Source organism: Solea solea, chromosome 16, assembly GCF_958295425.1.
Source record: "Solea solea chromosome 16, fSolSol10.1, whole genome shotgun sequence".
Classification (NCBI taxonomy): Eukaryota; Metazoa; Chordata; class Actinopteri; order Pleuronectiformes; family Soleidae; genus Solea; species Solea solea.
Genome location: NC_081149.1, coordinates 22,333,572 through 22,350,997, shown reverse-complemented (window position 1 = coordinate 22,350,997; position 17,426 = coordinate 22,333,572). Strand labels below are relative to the sequence as shown.

Here is a 17,426-nt window from a genome sequence, read left to right as displayed (position 1 = left end):
ATACATCACCGGCAATGGGACAGATTCATGTTTGTGTTACAAGCCCGGCCTCAGCGGCTGTAGATGGATGGTGGAGGAATGTCCACACAGTTGTGTTTGTCCCATAACTCTACTTCTGAAGTGGAATCTCCGTGGTAACAGATCGATAGAGAAGACAAATGTTGACAGAAGACACAAATTTGACAAATTTGAGGGTTTTTTTTGTCCACGTGAGCTCAGAGCTGTGGCTCTGTGCTGCTTTTTGATAGTTGTTGTTGTTGTTGTTGTTGTTGTTGTTGTTGTAGTGTACTCTTGCAGGACTCTTTGAGTCATCTTAATAGGCTTAGCTGTGTGTGTGTGTGTGGACATCAGCTGTCTGACTAAAATCACTAGTTGGGTGTTTGCCAAAGCTGCTTTGAAACTGCAACTGAATTAACCATTCAGACGCATGCATACACACACACACACGCACACACAGACACACACAGGTTAGCGCAGTTATCTTTTTTAATATTCCTAACCTTAACCATAACCAGTTAAATCCTAATCTTAACCAGTTCCTCAGATATTTTCTACCTCTTTAGGACCAGGTTTTGTCTCCATGAGGACTGCTGGTCAGTGTAGTACATGTCAGAAAAGTACACAGACTGTCTAAAATCACACCTTTGTTCTTGTCTCCCTCTCTCTGTTGACAGTCGTGTGTGCACTTGCTGCTTTAGCTCAGTAAACATAAATAACGCTGCAAAGTTGTTGTCTTTTCATCTGTTAGCCTCTCTTCTCTCCCCCAGTTTACCGCAGATGAATTGATTCTGTACAACGGAGACAAACTAAAGCTCTGGGAGCGTCGGCGCCGCATGCTCACTTCATCCTAAACCACTTTAGATCCACTTAAAGAAAAAAACACTCTGGCTGCACGAATAGAAAAGACGAGGCTTCAGCTGTAAAAATCCTTGAGAGACAATATGAAATATGTTCCATCACTTTGAAGATTATTAAGGGTATTGAGTCATTCACATACACAGACGAGGTTGAGTTTTCAGGCCCAAACAATGCTTTCAAAGATTTAATAAGGACCTTTATGTATTTATTTAACTTATGTAAGTCTTTTCTTTCATTATCCACTTCAGGGTTATTTGCTTATTGCATGTTTGGCTGTATTGACAAATCTGCATTTGATAATGTGCATGTTTTGGCCTGAATAAATGGACCAATCCTCTCATTGGGGTTTAAGGATATCCAGGACGACGGGAGACGTGCCTCCTGTTCTTAGAATAAAGCACGGGCGGCCATTGTGATTAAACCTAATGCCTCCTCCTCCTCCTCCTGCTGCTGCTGCTGCTGCTCAGCCTCTTAATTTGTGACGTCAGCGTGCAAGTGTGCGTGTAATTGTTGATTTGGCAGCACAAAGACAGGAAGCAGGAATGGAATGAGGGATGCACAGAGGAAATCATGTGAGCAATGGAAACTTTGTGTCAACACAAACTGAGCACTCTACATCAGAGAGAGAGAGAGAGAGAGATTGAAAGACAAAGAAGTCCTCCTGTTTTTTTTTATTCTCCTCTCTAAACAGAAATAACACAAGATAAATAACCTCACTGACACTGTGTGTGTTCTTGTTTGGGTATCTTTGTGATTTCTGTCAAACCTTAAATGGGCTTTTTCAGGGTTAAGACCTGGTTAGTTGTGATATTTAAGGTTAGGATAAGGACTTAAGGAATGTATTATGAGTGTCCTCACTATGGATACTGCACAAACATGTGTGTGTGTGTGCTCATTCTAATTTATCTAATGCAGGGACTGATGTGTGTTTATGAATATAGAGCAAACATAGCTGTGACAAACGTGCTCTGCAAAGTTTCCCCTGAGGATCAGTCAAGCACAAAATAAATCAACCTGGAATCAACGTTGACTTGAACTATTTTAAAAGCATATTTGTCCTCGGTGTGTCTCCACAGACAGCGAAACCTTTTCTGCATAAAGTAAATGTTATGACATGACCGGTCTCTGCTGCACTGCCTCATCTCACCACAAGGAGTCACCGCAGTTGTGATTTACTGTGAGATGAACTCAGTCGGTCTTCACATAATAGATGTGTAGTAAGTAGATAAGTATTTGAGTATAGAAAAGGACTGAAATAAAACAGCAGTCAAATCCAGATTAGGCTCAACAAGACTTTGTGTTGTTGTGAAAGTTTATTTCCTTGTGTGCAGCAGTCACTCCTCTTCCAGGTCCTGTGAGCCACTGCATATAAAGAGAGATTATAGAGCAGCTTTTATAAGATACACTATCTTCTCTCCTCCACTCCTTCCTGCAGCCGACTGACAACCACCGCTACAGTCACATTTTCTATTAAGCATATATTTCACATATTGTGTTATCTGTTGCTAATATTGTGTTTTGATAATCTTACCTTCATTTTTCTATCCCTGAGTGTTATTTCATGTCTGAAGGAGCAAATATAACACATCCATTATCCCACTGGGGGATTAATAAACTCATTGTATAAAGAGAGAATAATAGAAATAGTATAATATGCACCAAATGGTTGTATGAAGTTTACGAGAACACAACGTTCTGGAAACCAAAAGAGAACGTTCTCTAAAGGTTGTGAGAAAGAAACGTTAGGGGAACATTCTGGGAACCAACAGAGAACGTTCTCTAAAGGTTGTGAGAAAGAAACGTTAGGGGAACCAAAAGAGAACGTTCTCTAAAGGTTGTGAGAAAGAAACGTTAGGGGAACATTCTGGGAACCAAAAGAGAACGTTCTATAAAGGTTGTATGAAGGTTACGAGAATGCGTCGTTCTGGGAACCAACAGGGAACGTTCTCTAAAGGTTGTATGAAGGTTACGAGAACGTAACGTTCTGGGAACCAACAGAGAACGTTCTCTAAAGGTGGTATGAAGGTTACGAGAACGCGACGTTCTGGGAACCGACAGAGAGCGTTCTCTAAAGGTTGCATGAAGGTTACGAGAACGCGACGTTCTGGGAACCAACAGAGAGCGTTCTCTAAAGGTTGTATGAAGGTTACGAGAACGTAACTTTCTGGGAACCAAATATGCAACCAAAAACGTTGGGAGAACGTTAGGAAAACTTTCCATATCAACCACAGGACAACCTAGTTGGAAACCTTCAGGGAATGTTCCCCGAAGTTCAGGGAACCAGAAATTGTTAGCAGGGAAATACACACACACAACACACACTGTAGTTGGTTTTATATTAACTGGCCTGGCAGCTGCACAAATGTTTTTTTCTCACTGACGCTGCAGCTGGATGATAGAGGAGGCCATGATCCGGAAAGCATCGCAGCTCCCATCTGCTCACTTCCTGTGTGTATGTGTGTGTGTGTGTGTGTGTGTGATAATCCACAGGAGTGAATAATAATAGCCATAAAATTGTTGTAGCCAGGTGTGAACCTCACATCTCCCCCACATCAACTTCACCACAATCACTGCAGTGCTCTTCAGCCGATAGATCTCAGAAGGAATTGACAGTGAAACGTTTGAGATTTTCATGTGACAGTGTGAGTGTGTGCTGCTGAGTGAGTCAGTTGTGTAACAGGACACGAATAACTGGGGAATGGAAGACATTGTGTGTGTGTGTGTGTGACGACTAATCCTTACATCCAGGATCATGAGATGGAGCTTGAGGGAAAACAACATTAGAAGCACAGAATCTACACTCACACAACACAGAGGGGCTTATGTGAGCATTAATATTTCACATTATTAATTGAGATAATTTGACCTTGAGATTGTGTAGCCATGAACAGAAGAGCATCAACTCGTGTTCCAAACAAACCTCACAAAAACCAAAGGGATTACTAAATCATTACGCAAGAGGATGTGAAAAGGACCAGCAGCTCATTCTACAGCCAGCATAATGACGACATTATCAAACTCACTCAAGTGTGTCTTCCCATCTAGACTTCCACCTGTGCTTGGCTATTTACAGTAATCTCAGCGCTGGAGCAGAAATCAATAGCCTCTCCTGCCCAGACCTGTGACATGCAGTGTAGCCGAGTGCCGGGTGTGCAACAGAGAGAGAGACTTTTATCACTTTGTCTGGGTTTTTCACAGAACAATCATCACCACTCAGATGATCTGGCTCTCTGTGTGTGTGTCAGACAGATGGTCCTCACAGCCTCATTTCATCCAACTGATAACAGCTCGCTGGATCTGTTTTTTGTGAAATGTGTGTGTGTTTTCGGGCTCTGCAGTTATGCCGACAGCTCTGTGAAGTGTGTATTTCTCTCTCTGAAGTGCTTGATAATTTAGTGAACTGTCGGGTTTCTCTGTGAGGTCTCAGCCTTGCTACGTGTAAAGATAATGCATGTTGCGATTTGGTGCTAAACAAAAAGAAGATTCCATGTATAAATGCAATGATTTTGGCTATATGATAGCATTAAGCCAACACAGTGCCACGCTGGAATGGTGGCAACTGACCGTGACATCACTCAGAAGAATCTTGTTTTGAGGCCTCAAAATTGTGAGACCAATTTTATTGTATTCTTTTTTGCCCTGGTGGCTATTCAGTATATACTTACTTCCCATTTAGCTTCAACTGGCAAACTGGGGGACTACCTCCACTTTTCATGTATGGTCTATGGTCAGTATTTGTCAAGTGGTTGTTGAGATATTTCAGTCAAAATCAAAAGGTCATGTTGTTTGTCAGTCACACCATGAAATATCTGCAGGTAGTAAAATAAAATGATATGTTTGTGCCTGATTTAAAAACAGACCAAAATGCTTCCTGGGCGTTTCTTCTCGGCTGGGTCAGTGCGGGCTGTGATTGGATCTCCTGCTGTGTCTGGACTCTGGCACTGATGAAGCCACGGCAGTGTGGGCAGCTCGGACCGTATGTTACATAAAAAACAGTGTGAGAGTCCTGATTCCACACACAAACATTATGTAATGACTTTGCAAAAGGGTCACCCGTCTGTCAATCATGGCCGTAATACCACCACGAGTGGTAACAGTATGTGGCCTCGTTTGACACGGCACAGCACGATACTGTGACACAATCGAGGTGGAAAGAATACTGAACTATTCTACACAAGTAAAAGTACCACTATTTTGAAAATGTACTCAGGTTAAAGTAAAAAAAACTAGCTTGTTTAAAATTTAGTAAAAGTAAAAGTTCAAATCTGACATTAATTGTTTTTAGTTGAAGGTTAACCTTTACAAATTAAAGTGCTGGCAAAATAAAATATGTAACCACATAATGTATCAGTCAACATGGGTCAAAGGTCACATATTCTTTAAATACTCACTCATTCAGGGACCTTAATTAATGCTAATTCACCTGTCCTCATCATTCATTCACCTGTCCTCATCATTTATTCACCTGTCATCATCATTCACCTCCAAAGTTTCCGGTGTATGATTTTTTTTTTTTTTTTTAATTCAGGCCAACATTTTTTTTACTCAGTAATAGATGTGATTTAAAAAAAACATACTTAAGTAATGCAAGTAAATGTAATTCATTACGTTCCAACTCTACATACTATATATATATACTCTCTCACTCTCTCTTGCTATGTATATATGTATATATATATCCACATATATGTATATATACATATATACATATGTGTGTATATATATATATATATATATATATACATGTACACACACACACACACATTTCCAGCACTGTTTTTTATTGTTAACGCTGCTGTGCATATGTTTATATGTTTGTATGAATACTATTACATATACTAATGAGTGTAAACACACAGTCTCTGTGATTTGCCTTTTTTTCATAGTGCTGGAAATTATATGGAAAAGTATTATAGTTTTTTGTTTTTTTCATCCTTTTTGTTTTCCCAGTATTGCAGAGTGTTACGTTGCCAGATGAGATTGAGTTTGATAATAAACGGATCCTTTCAATCCAAACATGAATTTCTGGCCAAAATACCGTTGAAAACGCATGTGAAAACATCCCATGAATGGTCACAGAGCGGATCCAGAGCCTCCCTGCTGTGCAGGGGGAGGAGAGGGGGAGGAGGAGAGGGGGGGAGGAGGAGAAGGGGGAGGAGCGAGAGGGAAAACCCAGGAAGGGCTTACAAATATCGCGTTACTGCTGTCGCTCCCTCAGAATCACAGGATGTGACGGTGCACGAGAGCCGACTGACTCGGTGAAACGGATGAATTTAAACTTTGCGGATGTGAGGAGGGACGGGGTTTAGAGGCGAGCTCGTGTCATGTTGATGGGACAGGACAGACCCCCCCACCAAGCGTCATCATCATCGTCATCGTCAGCAGCAGCAGCAGTAATGTCAGCCTGAGCTGCCAGTGTGTGGAGATTAGAGGCAGCTCAGGTTCTCTTCCTCTGGAGGATGGTGTGACAGAAGGACGTGGTTGGAGCTGTGTGTGTTTGCGGTGATTGTTCAGGCCTGCGCGCTCCTGGTTGGACGGCGTCAACACACACACACACACTCAAAATGTCAAGGATGCTCCAAAGAGGAGGAGGAGGAGGAGGAGACAGACCGCAGAGGCAGCAGCAGCATGACTGTCCACACTGAGACACAGGACACGGATGCGTAGTGGGACTGAGAGAAATACATGGTCCCTGCTTATTATTATTATTATTAGTGTTATATTATCGTTGTTGTTTTAAGAGACTGTGGTTAAATCGGACATAAAGCGATGGCTTGACATTATTGCGTTCCATTATTGAGTTCCATCGACGTGACAGCGGACTCTCTCCGTGAGTGAGCGCCTGGACGCTTCTCCTCCTGCTCCTCCTGCTCCTCCTGCTGCTCCTGGTGATGATGATGATGGTGATGTGCTGTTCGGGTATGAAGCAGTGAAGTGGAGCAGCAGTGGATGTCGCAGCCCTGCAGGGTCACAACACACACGACTGAAGGGTCAAGAAATTGTTGCAGCGAGGGGAATTCCCCCGCCGCTCCTCATTACGCCATGGATGACTCGGGGATAATACGTCGCCGGAGGCTGCAGGTGAGGAACATCATCTTCCTCATCATCATCCTGGGATGTAGATGTGGTTCATATTGTTTCATGTCTTTACATTGTTAAGTTACTTTTTAATTAAGGCATCAATATTGCATGAGGGAGCCTTGTTATTAGTGCTGCTGCACCATGTGGTAAAAAAAAAATTAAAATAAAATTCTCATCTATTATGAAGCAGCCTGCTTAACCATGGGTCATACAGGTCATGCACCCCCCCCACCCCCCACTCCCTACTCCATCTTTGTGTGATTCAGTCAAGTGAACTGAGCAGAGATGAGCTGCCTGCAGGCCCAGTGGAGAGAGAGTGTGTGTGAGAGGGTTTCTCCTCCATGTTCACTTACAGTCCCATTCACCAAACAAGAGACATAGTCAACGAGGGCACGCCTGAGCTGCACAGAGGCAAATTGGCCCCTATTACTTTGGGGGGGGGGGGGTAGATGTAGAGGAATCAGGGGGAGGATTAGCAGTGAGGTGTACTGATGGCTCCACGTCTCATCATCCCCGGCTCTCAGCTCGCTGCTGTGATGTATGACAGCAGCTGTAAGAGTATTAATCATCGCAGTCACACACACACAAAAGAGCACCAGCAGTTTATTGATATAGGCCGTCCAGAATGATTTAGTGTGTGTGTGTGAGAGAGAAGAGAGAGAGAAAAGAGAGAGGGGGGAGGGACTTTAAAGATATAATATGTAACATTTCAACAATGATGACACTATTGTTATTCTTAAATCTATAGAAATCGGTATTTCTATTCAAGGTAACAGACTATTTTACTATACATCTGTCATAGTGAGGAAGGAAATGTTAAATAATAGTATGGCCAAAAGACAATTCCCATAATCCAACACTCCGAGATCTTTTTTTTGGGATTGAGAGACTTGTAGCGATAGAAATTGCCCACTGTACATTTTAGGGATGTGTACTTTGACTTTATTTGCGCTTTTATCCTTATATATGTCTGTGTTTGTGTAAATTGTGTGTTGATTGTTGATTGGCTGTGCACGTCAGTCCCCTGGGCTTAATCATCCCAACCGTCAGGCTCTCACACACACACACACACACACAATCATTCTCTCAGCACCATATGGTGACACACCCCACGCCCCTGCAGTCGGGGTCAGGGGTCACACCCATGATGCATCGCTCCGAACATGACAACATGAAATGAACATCTTTGTGATTCCTCGCACCTCCTCCGCTCCGTGACACTGCGGTTTAGCGAAACTGACACATAAACATGTGCTGCTGTGAAAAGCACGTGGAGAAAATATTCAGCTTTATTAGCATCACAGGGAATATACAGTAGATACTAATTTAGATGTATTAGACAGACACATCTTGGTAGTTTATGTAGAAAACTGTGGAAAAGTTGTAGCCCTCCCCAGCTTTGTTGGTTAAGCAAAGTTATAATGACATTTTTTCTTACTGTGGTCTCTCATATAAGAAATATTTTCTTGGCCTTCCGCTCGTTTTTGTCCCTGTCCTCTCAAGACTCTTCAAATTTCTTTATTACTGCTTGAATACCCTCTAGTTTGTTTGCTGATTTTCCTTCGTTGTTGCCTATTTTACAGAAGCCATTTTTAGCATGAGATAGCAGGACAAACACAGGTCATACAAAGGATATTGTTGAGGATTTCAGGGGAGGTCACTTTGGATGCGTTCACACCAGGATAGTCCAAGGGATTCGGTTTTATTGGGCGGGGAATGCTGAAACAATTCATTTGGTTTGGTTCACTTTCACAATACACTTTTGTAAGCGTCTGGACAACGTCAGCAGCTGCTCATTTGGGGTATTCTTATCTGAAAAGAGCACTGACCAGGAAGAAAAAAAGCATGAGGAAGAAGTAAACTCCGGCTTATTGATTGGCCAGGACCGAAAACAGAAATCCATCCCCTTCACCCGGCTTGTTTACCAGAAATACAAAGAATGGGGCAACACCAAATGTATGCAGTCTTAGGGTTTCTGTTTTTACTTTGGTGTTCAAACCTAATTGGTTTTTCAGAAAAAATGAGCAGGAGGCTATCCTTGCATTTGCCACTGTTTGCGAACCACACCTGAGACCCTCGTTTTCACGCGGACCAGAGTTCGCTTTCGTTTGGTCCGCCCCAAAAGCACCGAGTTCGGATGAGCTTTCACACCGGCCAAAAACTAAGTGGACTATCCGAGGAAATGAACCCTTTAAATACTACACCTAAGCCTGTAGATGCAGTTTATTTGTTCCTATTGTGTAATAGAGAATAGAGAATAGTGTGTATGGTAATTAAACGTTAGCTAAAACAACTAGTGAAATGGTCAAAAACCTTTGCAGAGTGCTGTGGTTTGATAGGCATGGGACGTGGGAATGACCGTCATCTGCACCTTTTTTGGCTTCAACTTCAGGGAAGTGTCTTTTTCAGCTCCGTGGGAAACATGAGTGACATTAGTGTACATTGTTTTGGCAAACTCATAAACCACTGTAGCTGTGAGTGGCAGCTACCATTCCCCTGTTTTGTTCTTCTGTCATGCAGAGACATGACTGACCGCTCAGTCTCTGATCTGTCGCCGCTGCAGATGTTGTCTGGTCCGGTCGCTGTTCCTTTGCAGCTCCTTGACTGATCCCTGTTGTTTGTCTGCAGGTCTGCTCTCTGCACCATTTTTGCTTTTGCAGTGTGTTCTGAAAATAATTCACATTGCCCAGTGCAAGCACACCGAGCAGCGATGTACTTTACAGTCAGAGAGCTCAGCTAATGCCATTTCATTACTGCAGAGGCATTTTTATTCCTTTAGTGCAGGCAGATGATCGCAAAGCACCATTCAATCCTCAGTTATGGTTTACCGCCCTCCCTGCCCGACTGACTCTACCGTCACAGACATGGCTGAGCAGCATGGACGGGAAATCCATTTTAAATGGTTTAAACTGACATGTGGACGCAGGTTGAAGAAGACGAGAGCGTAATTCTGAATTTGAAGGATCTAGATACAGTCGGTGGACGTGACCCTGCGGACATTTGGCCTAAGGTTGAACGAGTTACCGAATGATGCAGTGACAGGGACTCGAAACATGAGGCAGCCACAAGAACAAGCCCCTGCACCGACACTGACACACAGGCACATGTAGAAACTCAGTTTGTGCTGCATATAAACCATAATAACGGCTTTTCGTTGTCAAAGTCAACACGCATAATTTGTCTGTAGTCAACTGAAGTCACTTTCAATCAAAATGCTCATTTATAATCCACTGCTATTACAATATAATCACAATCAAGTATTCCTCAGTCCTGTTCACTCCTGTCAGCCTGGGTCTCAAGAGGATAACACCATCAGTTAGAATCAGCACCAGCCTCAGCGTTCTCCCCCACAGGACGCAGCTAAACTGGGGAAAAAAATAAAACAAATAAAAAATAAAAAGCTGCTGCTGTCAGGAAAAGGGAGCAAATATGGCGTGGAGCTGTGTTCCGTTCTAATCTGTGATCAGTGGGTATGTCATATTTGTGACTGAGCCTCCCATCTGTCGCTGGTCACCCTCCACCGCCGCCAGACTTGGACTCGTTGAACCCGGCCACACATCAGCTGCAGACAGTGTTGGTTTCTCTTTAAATCCTTTGAACATGCTCTGACGTGGGAAACGCAGCCATGCGATGAACAACAATGGTGGCGTTCTGACAGACTAATTATACCACAGGAGAATTAAGTCAGATTTTTTTTTTTTCCGGATTATGTTGAGGCAAGGATCGTATTTCCTTAATGATGTATTTTTTTTCCCTGATTTGTGTAAAATGCCGTGAGTCACGCTGTTCGTCCTGGTACAATGAACACCGATGAACTGGGAAATGACGTTTCTCTTCTTGACCTTTTTACAAATTAAAGTGGAATTGCGGATAACGAGAGCAGTCTATAGGCAGATAGGACCAGACTCGGAAATGAAATGGAATTCCTACCGGGATTATAAAAGTCATTTCATAACTGAGCTCCCAGATCCACTCACTGCACAGTATATAGTTCTGCTGTTTACTGTGTGGAAGCCCAGAGCAGGGGAAGTCATAGGAAGACATGAAAGGAAGATGGAATCATCATTTTCAATGGCGCCAATTTATTCTTTCAACCACCAATAGACGACTGCACTTGTTTCATGTGCCAACTGCTTCTTTTATTGTCTAGACATGTCGGTACTGCAAAGAGCTCCTCAGAGGGACATCAGACAGACACAGAGCAGATGTTATGAGGTCTGGATTTAGATGCAGCAGTTTATTCTGCATGCAGTGGGTTTGGATTTTCGATTTGTGCTCATTTCCAAGTGGATTTTTCCTGCTAAACTGTTCTGTTGAGACTGCACGAAACCGTACGCATGAATGGAATTGTGTGAGGGGTAGCTTTTGCTGATCTGCTGCTAGTTCACGGAGGATGACAAACAGTTATTACAGTTCATTGTGAGGGGGGAACACAAATGCTCGACAAGCCTCTCACACATTAAAATTGCTTTTTGAACGCTGGTGAACCTGCTAAAAAGAGACGACAGACACCGTTCTCACTGACAGTGGTTGGGTTTTTTTTTTCACTCTTGTGTCACCAGTGAAATGTCACCAACACAATGAGTCAGAGGAAGAACGACACAATGGAGCTCAGTGACAGTGTGTTGACAACGGGGCGGCCGACGGTAGCTCAGTGGCCGAGTGAGTTGTCGTCATAAATACAAACCATTTTAGCAGTGTTACACTTTACCTCTGTACCTTTGCACACGCAGAAAATATAAGTCACTATAAGTCACTTGACTCAAGAGTGAATACCAATAAAATGTCCAAATTATTTCCATCAGCCAATCAGACAAACTCAAACTTAGAACGTGGGATTAAACGGGTGTGCACAATGGTGAACTGATCAATAAATTGTCATTAAGTATAATCAGAATAAATGATTACATGTGTTGTCTGATTACAGTGATTGCTGTGGAGGGAGGATGGATTTACAATGTCTCTAAAATGACCGTAAACACAAAGGGGTTTTCATGTGGTTCCATTTACACTGGACTGTGGGACTTCCCTGCACCGTCTCTGGCTTCAGCTCTCGTCGGGTGGGGTTTGTTTGTACGGTTGAACCCACTCGTCACTGAGACGCCTTTCTTTCTTGATGCTTCACGCTCTTGTAAGTCATCGTCTCCGTGCTGACAGCTCTGGGTCAATTAGCCTGATCAATGAAGGACAAAGTGAATGGGGATCAATGGGTTGAATATTCAGTCGTTGTAAAGAGAGGATTTGTCTCTTTCGGCGCATGAAAACCTCCAGGACATGCAGTTAAATAGCTCTTGTGTTGCCTGTAAATGGATCTTGAGATAAGAACATTATTATTATTATTCTCTTACTCTCTTATTAGTGAAGTGTTTTCCACTCTGCATGGTGTTTCTCCTCTCGAGGTAATTGTTCTCCAGGACAAAGGTTTGACCTTGTGGATGTTGATGGACTGTGTAAAAACACTCTGCTGTGTCCTTGTGTTCGAAGCTTTGAGGCAGCCACAGTATGATACATATATTTAGTGCTTCACAGAGATCAGTAGCAGCAGGTCCACACACACACAAATCTTTATCTGAAGGTTAACCTAATAATTGCATTGACTGTGGTTTGCAGGAGGTCAATGCGATGCTAACGGCCCTTTAACACTGTCACCTGGAGTGTGACGGTACAAAGTGTAAAGGAGCTAATGCATTCATTGTATCTGTAACTATATACTGAGTAATGACTCTCATGCCAAGCTGTTGCATTTGTATGACACCCACACACACACACACACACACGGTTCCGAAGGCCAAATGACTCAGGCTCAAGGATAAGCCGCCCTCCCACTTCTCCCTCTCTCTCTCTCTCTCTCTCCCTCCTTCACCCTCTACCCTACCCTTATTTACACCCTCCATCTCCTCCCTCTCCCCCTCTCTCTGTATCTCAGCACGCAGGGTTTTGTAAAGAGCCAGACTGTGTTGGCATGAGATCTGGCTCCACTCTCGCTGTTTTTCTTTCGCTGCTTTGTCTGCTGCTGTTTCAGTCCAACGCTCCCTGCACCCCATCCATATGGACTCAGGACACGAGAAGCAGTTTTCAGGATAAACAAAGTGACTTCTGCTGGTTCATAAACAGCCACAGACACAAATGCAAAAACAAAAAACCAGACGGACCATACAATATTAGCCTAAGAAAAAATGTAGCAGTTCATGTCTTTTGACCTCACCCTTGCACTGTTGGTGCAACCTGTGGCCCCTCTGCAGTGGTTCATTGTAGCTTTTATTTTATTTTATTAAACATCTCTTATTCAGAGATCAAGTTGTGCTTTAATGTTTTGTGCATCACGTCCAATGTCTACGTCAAATGCGATATTAAAAATCCTTGTGTTTGAAATATGGAAAGCCGTTCCCGACATTTAAATGAAGTAATGTGTACATAAGGAAGTGCACATTTGCAGTCCTGTCCATCTTTGGATACACATATTTATGCCAGGCAGGTTTTCTCACATAAAATCCAAATATTGCTTTATAGTGGATCACTTTTAAGTTCCTTAATTTGCCACAAACAATTGGAGGACGCGATCTACGTAATTCTGTGTTTTATTTTGTCTCCACTTCATAAGAGGTTGAGTATAATACAGCAATGAAATGTCAACAGTTTTCTTTTTATACTAAACTTTATACATGATGGGGTAAATAGGTTTTTGTGGATCCAGATTCATTTTGTTTGGGTGGAGAGAAGACTTTTCATCCTAAAGGTTGCCCTGGTGTATACACACAAACACTCTCTCAGGCTGGTCTGATAGTTTTGCCTGACAGTGCATATTTTCAGGTAAAGGACACAGCATACGTACAAAGACCAAACAGAGGCAGAAAAATAGCATCAATAACAGCAAACAATCACCAACAGTTACACACTGCAGCTTTAGGAACATATCTTTCTGCTTTGCATTTGATGTATACACACTGTAGACCCAGGATAAATGAAAGTTTATAAGATTTATTTCCATGTTATTCTGAATTACCACAGTGGAAACTGCTCTAAATCCCCAGAGGCCTCCACAGGCGTCAGGGGTAAACTGTGTAATAGTCACTTAGGCGCCGTCCGGCTTAGCTGTTGTCGCTATATATGCCAGTCAAGCTTTCTGTTTTCACACGGAACAAAAAGCTGTTTAATTGGCAGAGGCTGTTAAATAAAATATTTCATAGAGAAGTGGGCTTTTTATTTGTAACCTGAGACTGAATGAGCAGCTGTAAATAATGTCATTGTTTCTTTGTATGTTGTTTCTCCACAGTAACACAATTCACCATTAATAAACCCTCATTGAAACTGTACTTTCACATTTTTTGGTCTTATTTTGTGACTTAAAATGGGATATTGTCATACATTTTACACATAGAAATTACTATGTGCTGTGACCTTTTGGAAGCAAGGATTCAAATGGCTCCTGTTGCTCTGTATGTGTCTTTGTCACTTGCATAAATGCCATGTTTTATATATTGTCTTCATCCCTTATGTACATGTTTTATATGTATATACAGTATATGTTCGTACCTGATCTCTGTTTTTTTCCTTTGTTTTTCTTCCAGAAGGATTTGCCACTACCTCGCAAAAACAGCAGGTGAGTGTTATGTTTGTTCCCCTCTCTCTCATTCTCTCTCTCTCCCTCTCTCCCTTCCCCCCCCCCATGTTTTTTTCTCCTCCCCTCTCTGGGGACAGACCTGATCCCTCCCTGAAGGAAAAAACAATGGCACTGAGCAGTGAAGCTGCAGTGAGTTTGGCTCATTCATCAACAAGGTCTCTCCTCCTGTGCTTACACCAGACGGGGCAGGCTTTCTTGGATGAGCATGATTTGCACGTTGTCTTTAAAGGCTCTGAGGGTGGTTGAGTGGTGCTTGTGCTGTGAAGAGTGTGGGGGAGGAGGAGGAGGTGCAGGAGGAGAAGCAGGAGGAGGCTGGAAGTCTGTCGGAGTCAGATTAAGGTCTGCCGGGAGCGCTGATGCTGTCCATGGTGCTGAATCCAGCCTGCCTTTTTTCCGTCACTCATTTTTTTCCTCTTTATCTTCTCCTCCCCCTTTTCCCTTCACTGTGTTATCAATTCCTTTCTGTTGTACTTTCATTCCCGCCCTTTGCCCTTTCAAGTCCCTCCCTGTGCTTCTGTTTGTCTGGTTATTATGGTATGTATGTGTTAAAGCAGTCTGCAGTGTGTGACATCTTATATTTCGATTCATATTTTAAACACTACATATAGCAGTGAATAAAGGCCTTCAACCATCTAATAAATATTTTTATATAATGATGTTTAGCATGAAAGGGGTTGTTCAAAGTGATGAACACACCTGACTCATGCCACATTCATCAATTTGCGCTGTTAATAAAAGCAGCTGAAAATGACTTAAGGTCACGTTCAGTCCTAGTATTTTATTTTATTTAATCTATATTTAACCAGGGTTCTACCTGGTTAAATTGACATCAAAATCTCTTTTCCAAGTGTGACCTGGCCCAGAGGTCAGCAGCACACGACGTATTAACATCTGTCCTGCCATTAACATGCGTCTCCTGTGACTGCATGACACTGGCTCTCACTCGCTTTTGACAGACTTGGTGGAATGTTTCAGCCGCCGCCTCGTGACAAAACTAATGTTCAGCATTGCTAATTTTGCTTTAGTAAACAATCCGACAAGTGCCAAGTGAATCATAAATATATTAATATAAGAATGAAATGTTGATGGAGGCTCCTAAAGTGCATAACTATAATCTCCTTGCTCCACTGAGTAATCAGTAAAAATATTTGTGTCTGTGTGTGTCTCAATCTAAAGTGTGTGTGTGTGTGTGTGTAAGCGGTCACAGCCCACTGCCTCCATCTCCACTCTGCCCTGTCCGTCTTCTACATCGCCCCTCCCTTGTCCTCCGTCATGCGTAACCGACCATTAAATGAAATCAACGGTTTGCTTGTACAAGTCGTGCTCTCCTCGCGCGCTCGCAGTAACGTCTGTCGCTAAATTTAACATCGCACTGGCTCGTTGGAGGGCTCTGTATCCTCTGCATCACTTCCTGTCCTCCTCTGTAAGATGTAATCAGTCCATCGTCCATTATAGATGACTTCAGGGGAGTTTGTGTCACATTTAATCTGTCTGTCACCGGTAAACACAGTTCACGTTGTGTGTGTGTCTTTTCCCTTTTTCTTTGATTTGACTCAGCTTTTGTTTTATGGTTAATATCATGGTTAACATGGAGCCGTTCCCCTGTGTCATAGTCTCCACCTTCTGCTCCCTCTCATTTCTCTCCTACATTAATTCCTGGCGTCCACGGCCTGCAGTTTATCTCCCTATCTTTTAAGTGTCCACACTATGCACCTGAGAAGCATGGATGTACAGCAGAGGAAACCACAAAATGTGGCACATATAAGTCATAATATTACTCTGTTTACAGCCCCATAGTCTGAGGCTTGACAAAATGACCCACAGTCCCCTGCTGCCTTTTGTTATTCCTCTGTAAAAAACAGACCCAACCCAACCCACCGCTCTCTCTCTCCCTCCCTCCCTCTCTCTCTCTGTCCTTTGGCAGTTCTCAGCTACACTTGCCCAGACATTAGCGCACACCTAAGGGCTGTAGGAGCTGCAGAGTGCGTTGCATTGCGATGACATTTTCTCAGACAGCTGCTGCGTGCTGCTGAGCGCCCTCCCTCACAGCTCAGCTGCTGCTGCTGCTGCTGCTGCTGCTGCTGCTGCTGCTGTTTGTTCAGAGCTACGCCTCGATACTAAACCAGCAACATGTTCCGACGCACTAAAAGGTACAGCAGTAGACAAACTGGGGCGGAAAATTTGGCTTCTGTGTGTTGTGGATGGACTGGCCTTTGTTTGGTCTCTGTCTCAGATGCCTGTGTACACTGCTGCAGTGTAGACTATTACAGAGGCTGTTGGGGACAGTGACTATGACGAGTGTCTATACCTGTGTGTTTTACCGTGGTTTCAGATTTCTGCTCATTTCTGTTGTGTGTGCATGTTAAAAGTGTCAAGTGGGAATTGTTCTGTGGTTGTCATAGACTAGAGGAAACATCTAATGTTTTATCTCTTACCAAACGCCTTACTAAAACTATATCTGCTGAAGTCTATGGTGTTTTAAAATATATTTGGAGCTGTGTCTTGCTGTCATACAGCGTTTTCTGGCGAGAAACTGAAGTCTGTAAACGGTTTACTACACCAAAACGTTGTGTTTTGTAGCTCGTGGTGACACAGAAGCTGCTTGCACTGCTGCTTTGTTTGGTGATTTTGTAAATCTTTGGTAAATCAGAACAAAAGATCTTGGTCCTTTGGCAATTTTACCAAAGGGGGGTAATAATGGACTCTGTTTTAAGTTAAGCAGATTAGCTGTGTTATTAAAAAATCAGCTTCTTTCAATTGAGGCAAATAGCCGAGGTTAAATCAATCACGACCTTGAAAAACGTATACTACATACCTTCATAACTACTCGACTGGATTATTGTAATGTTTATGTTCAGCTTGTTCA

The 17,426-nt window shown here is 42.9% G+C and overlaps 1 protein-coding gene across 4 annotated transcripts in view; it reads left to right on the top strand.

Annotated features, from left to right (window-relative positions):
- The first annotated feature begins 6,243 nt into the window (after window positions 1-6,243).
- The window catches only part of LOC131475452 (microtubule-associated serine/threonine-protein kinase 1-like), a 45,845-nt gene continuing 34,662 nt past the window's right edge, over window positions 6,244-17,426 (top strand). For 2 of the 4 annotated variants that reach the window (XM_058653585.1, XM_058653583.1), the window contains exons 1-2: window positions 6,244-6,939; window positions 14,508-14,539. In XM_058653585.1, the coding sequence (XP_058509568.1) occupies window positions 6,808-6,939; window positions 14,508-14,539 (164 nt within the window). In that variant the 5' untranslated portion in view covers window positions 6,244-6,807. Of the gene's footprint in view, window positions 6,940-14,507; window positions 14,540-16,558; window positions 16,711-17,426 lie in introns of those variants that run through there. The other 2 variants (XM_058653584.1, XM_058653586.1) reach the window with 2 other exon arrangements.